A 6,582-nucleotide genomic window follows, 5' to 3' on the forward strand; every position below is an offset into this window, starting at 1 on the left:
CTGTTCACACTGCTATGCTTTATCTTGGCCAGGTCGCAGTTGCAAATGAGAACTTGTTCTCAACTAGCCTACCTGGTTAAATAAAGGTGAAATAAAAAAATAAAAAACACAAGGACATTTCTAAGTGACCACAAACTTTTCAACGGTAGCGTACATATGAGATGAGTAAAGCAAGATATGTAAACATTATTAAAGTGGCATTATTTAAAGTGATTAGCAATACATTTATTAACGTAGCCAATGATTTTGAGTCTCTGTGTAGGCGGCAGCCTCTCTGTGCCAGTGATGGCTGTTTAACAGTCTGATGGCCTTGAGATAGAAGCTGCTTTTCAGTTTATAATAATATATGTTTCTCGGTCCCTGCTTTGATGCACCTGCACTGACTTCACCTTCTGGATGGTCACGGGGTGAGCAGGCAGTGCCTTGGGTGGTTGTTGTTCTTGTTGATCTTTTTGGCCTTCCTGTGACATCGGGTGGTGTAGGTGTCCTGGAGGGCAGGACAACAGAGTCAACCAGTCTGTTCCCAGTGCAGAATTCACCCTTGTCACCAACATGATGAGATAACATGAGTATGATTGGTGTTATAGGCTCTTATTATGGCTCTCCACAAAATGTAAAAGTAATGTATGTGATGTACAAAGTTTGAAAACTCTGCAATCGGATAGTAAAGAGATGTGACTCGGCAATGATTGATGCTGTTCAATGTGAAACGTTCTTTTTCATATGTGTATTCAGCGAAGGAACTTAAATGAATTGAAGGGAGTCATCTATACAGAATATTTGTATAGAAGAGAATCTTCTGATCATTCAAGAACATATTTCGATGAAGAGATCATTTCTATGAAGTGACACACGAGTTCCCAACTTGACACACCACACATGACAGTCTGTCGCAGAGCAGCGACCCTTGAGCAGTTTTGGGGTTATGTACCTTGATCAAGGGCACAATGGCAGTAGGTGTCACCTGGAATGCTGATGCTCACTCCCACCAGATTTCTCTTGACAGCCCTGTATTAGAACCTGCAACCCTCTAGGGGTAATGGCCCCTCTCTCTAGAAATGGAAACCACTTATGGTTAGGAAAGATCCAGCACAGTGTCTTCAGTCAGTGGTAAACTTAGCATAGACAATATGTTAGAATTGCAGAAGACTTTATTTCAGTATCTGAACAAGTTAACAAATATGCAACGCAACAAAACAAATGCATATTTTTGGGCAATCAGACTACTGTGGAATGAAGTAGAAAATACATTATTTGATAAAGCAAGCCTCTAATGAATGAATTACGCTGACTAAAATGCTGTAAAATAATACAATAATGTTCTGCCATGTCTATACGCAATTGTATTAACTTTATGGATCGCAAAGTGGAGTCTGATGGGGGTTAATTTAACATTGTCATGCAAATTGAGACAGGGAGGAATGCTTTGATTGCCTAGTCTCGCACAGATAAATAACCCAATTTCATTACAACACCATTATTACTACAGGAATTTGCATTTGTCAGCTCGGCAGAGATGTGGTCTTAGTAGGCTAATAATGCAAGTTATTTCAGGTCAATATAGGCTCTGTAGAAGTTCTAGTACACAAAATAAAGTAGAAATACATGTATGTCTATTACTCTTGGACATTCAAAATCATCTCTTACATAAATCAACTCTATTTATTTTTTAACAAGACTAGATTCAGAAAACAATACTGAAGGTTACCAGTCAGTGGCAGGGAACCATGGTGACCGGTCTATGAAATAACTGAAAGGTGGCATGTATACACTGAGTGTATAAAACATTATGAACACCTGTTTTTCCATGACATAGACTGACCAGGTGAATCCAGGTGGAAGTTACGGTCCCTTATTGGTATCACTAAGTCCACGTCTAATCAGTGAAGGGGAGGAGACAGGTTAACAAAGGATTTTTAAACATTGAGACGTGGATTGTGAATGTGTGCCCTTCAGAGGGTGAATGGGCAAGACAAAATATTCAAGTTCCTTTGAATGGGGTATGGTAGTAGGTGCCAGGTGCACCGGTTTTTGTCAAGACCTGCAACACTACCTGGTGGAAAATGCTCAACAGTTTCCCGTGTGAATCAAGTGCATGCGTATGTTTACATATTCCTATTGGTTGGTTGAATGTACATATCAATAAGGTGTTATGCCATTGGTCATGCTTGCAGATAGGAGATTGCGAACGTCAATTCTTCCCAGTCTGATATTGCTATACAAGCAGTAGGTCACGTTCTGAAATACTCTATCCTATTTTCATATTTACAATGTGTATGAGTTCACTATGTACATTTCTAGATAGATAGATAGATAGACTGAGTACACCTTCCTAATATTGAGTTTGCACCCACCCTTTTGCTCTCAGAACAGACTCAATTCGTCGGGGCATGGACTCTACGAGGTGTTGAAAGCGTTCCACAGGGATGCTGGCCCATGTTGACTCCAATACTTCCCACAGTTGTGTCAAGTTGAATGTATGTTTTGTTTATTCCATGTGTAACTCTGTGTTGTTGTATGTGTCGAATTGCTACGCTTTTTCTTGGCCAGGTCGCAGTTTCAAATGAGAACTTGTTCTCAACTAGCCTACCTGGTTAAATAATGGTGAAATAAAAAATAAAATAAAACAGTTGGCTGGATGTTCTTTGGATTGTGGACCATTCTTGATACACACGAGAAACTATTGAGCAATGAAAAACCAGCATCGTTGCAGTTCTTGACGCCTGGAACCTACTACCATACCCCGTTCAAAGGCAAATACATCCTTTGTCTTGCCCATTCACCCTCCGAATGGCACACATACACAATCCATGTCTCAATTGTCTCAAGGCTTAAAAATCCTCCTTTAATCTGTCTTCTTCCCTTCATCGACACTGATTGAAGTGGATTTAGTAAGTGACATCAATAAGGGATCATAGCTTTCACCTGGATTCACCTGGTCAGTCTATGTCATGGAAAGAGCAGGTATCCTTAATGTTTTCTATAATTTGTGTAGATATATGTGTGTGTGTGTTACCTGTTAGATATTGAGGGCTTCCTGGGGTGTGCTTTTGTATGTCATTGCTGTAAGAGCAAGTTAGCTAGAATGCCCTATTTGTAATGGTCGCTCCCTGCTAATTCACAGTTATTTCCATGCTAAAAGACCAATCACTAATCTACAGCAATCAACATATTATTGTCCGGCACATCTAATGTGCTCCTTTGTGTCTATCTTCAGAATAAACACCAATCTGGGATCGCTGGCTGGACAGTCCTTTCTTTACAAACACAACTCAAGAGATTTACCAAGTATGACCCGTCTTCTTGTCTTCATGGGACATCTGTTACATGTGCGTGTGTGTAAAATGTCATTCAATTCATTCATTCAATAGCCATCTCCACAAGGAAAATTAACATATGATAACATCCGGAATTCTAGGTTAGTGTGTATTGACCTATAGTCTGTGGCTATTTTCCATTAAATATGTAAAGAGATTTTAAATAATGACATTGAATAATATATGTTGGAGACAATGTCAAAGATCAAATATGCAGGCCCTTTTCTCTTTGTGGAAATTATGAGATGTCTATTTACACGAGTAAACACAAAACAGTAATTTTCTGTTGGCAGTGGGTGGGCTCAGGTGGTGACCATATTAACATTTTAGTCCCGACAGAACACATACTCGTTATAACTCGTCCAGATTTTATCCTCGTTTGGGTCATTGCTGGTGTAGGCGCATGTGCCCGTGGAGCTACAAGCCACCATGTGAAAGCCAACCTCGGTCAGCTTGTCAAACGCCTGCTCAAGGAAATTGAATTTCAGGTAGTAACGGGACGTATACCTCTCCGGTGGCCGGTCGGGGTCCCTGCTCTCATTCAAAGTGTCCCCGAACACTTCTTTGGCAAGGGAAATTTTCCCGCACACCGTGATGCGCGCCACTCTCCTGAACTTGGCGTCGGTTTGGATATCTCTCCCTATAGTGTACGATCCCCGGTATCCAATTGTGATGTAGCCCGACTTTCTGGACTCCATAGACTGGGAGCGAGCGCTGCTCATTGCAGTCATCATGCGCAAAGTTTCCATGCCAACGCTGGAGGACCCGGTGCCGCACTGAAGCGCACCCTCCTCGGTGTCGCTCTGGCAAATCTCCTCGTTGATGGAGTTCTCTTTGCTCATACTGGGGCTCAGGCGCTTGGACAGGTCCCGCAGCTGGAAAAACTCAGCCTCCCTCTGCAGCCGGCTTTTCTCGGGGAAATAATCAGGCAGCACCAGGTTGAGGTCCCGCAGGTAGTCTAAAATATAACGGAACAAGAAACCGTCCCTGTCCAAGAAGTAGCGCCCTTTGCCGTCTCGCGCCAGGTCCTTTGGAGCCTTCTTGCTGAACATGGTCCAGAGGAGCGAGTCTGGAACGGCGACCAAAGTTATGTGCCGTGTCACATACACCTGTCCCCCGACATTCAGTTCAATTATCTCAGAGAATGGGGACCCAGACTCGGCTCGATTTGAGCTCCCCCACTCTGTGTCCGTCATTGCCATCTTTACGCGCAGTTCTGTGTACTGTCACCGACTGGAATCTCTATAATAATGAGACAGAAAGTCTAGCGGTTTGATTATGTAATGCTGTGCTTGCGGGGGAGGAGAGAGTCGACAGCTGATTTGAATGATGACTGTTACCTCTTTACCAACAATAGACCTACAGTAGGCCTAGTCTTTGACTGCATTCTATGACAATGGTGAAACTAGGGGAGACAGGACCCAATGGGCACATATGTCAGTTTAAAGTTTAGTTTTGATTTAAATTTGATTTCATCTAACATGAATTCAATGTCAAATCAACAACAAATGTCACCATGTCATTGGATGTAGGTTAAATGTTGGTTGAAAACAAGACGACTTTTTGCAAATCCAATTAGTTTTACACGTTGATTCAACATCCTCTTATTGATTTTTGGGGTTGAAATGACATGGAAACAAAGTTGATTCAACCAGTTTTTTTGCTCAGTGGGGATATTGTACCATCGTTTTCTCTATTAGCCTAGATCAGTCATGTGACAAGAAAGGTACATTGAATAAGTCATACATTTAAAAGGGACAATATTTTTTTGCAGGTTATTGGCATTTTGGCTTTTAAAGGCAATGTTCCCACGTTTGCGGAGATCCCATTCACAGTATATATCATCTCAATTAAAATGTCTGTTAAAAGCATCAATGCCGAGGCTATAACCCGTGATTGGCCTGAATCCCGGCCTAGGTCAGGTCACCATAGAAAATGTTTGGATCACAATATTGATTTTAATCCACAGTCTGACATATTTGTACCTGTGAAAAATAGCCTAATTGTTTATTTGTTTGCCTATTTGTTATTCTGAACATAACTGCAATATTTTACTGTAATAGACTACACTGTAATACTTTTCTGTAATTTCAACAGTAAAACACATTAGAATGCATCCTGATCGGTTGCATCACCACCTGGTATGGCAACTGTTCGGCATCTGACCTTAAGTACGTACGGCCCAGTACATCACTGGGACCAAGCTTCCTACCATCCAGGACCTATATACTAGGCGGTGTCAGAGGAAGGCCCAAAGAATTGTCAGAGACTCCAGTCACCCAAGTCATAGACTGTTCTCTCTGCTACCGCACGGCAAGCAGTACCGGAGTGGCAAGTCTAGGACCAAAAGGCTCCTTAACAGCTTCTTACCCCAAAGCCATAAGACTGCTGAACAATTCATCAAATAGCAACCGGACTATTTACTTTGACCCCCCCATTGGCTTTGTACACTGCTGCTCCTTGCTGTTTATTATCTACGCATAGTAGAGGTCAACCGATTAATCGGAATGGGCGATTAATTAGGGCCGATTTCAAGTTTTAATAACAATCGGAAATCTGCATTTTTGGACACCGATTTGGCCAGTTTTTAAAAATATATATATATTTTTTTACACCTTTATTTATCCTTTATTTAACTAGGCAAGTCAGTTAAGAACACATTCTTATTTTCAATGAAGGCCTAGGAACAGTGGGTTAACTGCCTTGTTCAGGGGCAGAATGACAGATTTTTACCTTGTCAGCTCGGGGATTCAATCTTGCAACCTTACAGTTAACTAGTCCAACGTAAGAAGCCAACTTATCTTATAAAACACAATCAATCAATCATAATCACTACACATGGTTGATGATATTACTAGTTTATCTAGCATGTCCTGAGTTGCATATAATTGATGCAGTGCGTATTCGCGAAAAAGGACTGTCTTGCTCCAATGTGTACCTAACCATAAGCATCAATGCCTTTCTTAAAATCAATACACAAGTATATATTTTTAAACCTGCATATTTAGTCAATATTGCCTACTAACCTGGCTCGTGAACTCTGTGAAGACTATTTCTTCCTAACAAAGACAGCCAACTTCGCCAAACGGGGGATAATTTAACAAAAGCGCATTTGCGAAAAAAGCACAATCATTGCACGACTGTACCTAACCATAAACATCAATGCCTTTCTTAAAATCAATACACAGAAGTATATATTTCTAAACCTGCATATTTTGCTAAAATAAATCCAGGTTAGCAGGCAAAATTAACCAAGTGAAATTGT

General features: G+C 41.1%; 1 protein-coding gene across 1 annotated transcript; it reads right to left on the bottom strand.

Moving 5' to 3' along the window:
- Window positions 1-1,139: 1,139 nt before the first annotated feature.
- Window positions 1,140-4,575, bottom strand: kctd12.1 (potassium channel tetramerisation domain containing 12.1). The gene has a single exon (XM_035774192.2). The coding sequence runs from the start codon at window positions 4,517-4,519 to the stop codon at window positions 3,644-3,646; it is 876 nt and encodes a 291-aa protein (XP_035630085.1). The 5' UTR covers window positions 4,520-4,575; the 3' UTR covers window positions 1,140-3,643.
- Window positions 4,576-6,582: the final 2,007 nt, after the last annotated feature.

The sequence above is a fragment of the Oncorhynchus keta genome, chromosome 7 (genome assembly GCF_023373465.1).
Source record: "Oncorhynchus keta strain PuntledgeMale-10-30-2019 chromosome 7, Oket_V2, whole genome shotgun sequence".
NCBI lineage: Eukaryota > Metazoa > Chordata > Actinopteri > Salmoniformes > Salmonidae > Oncorhynchus > Oncorhynchus keta.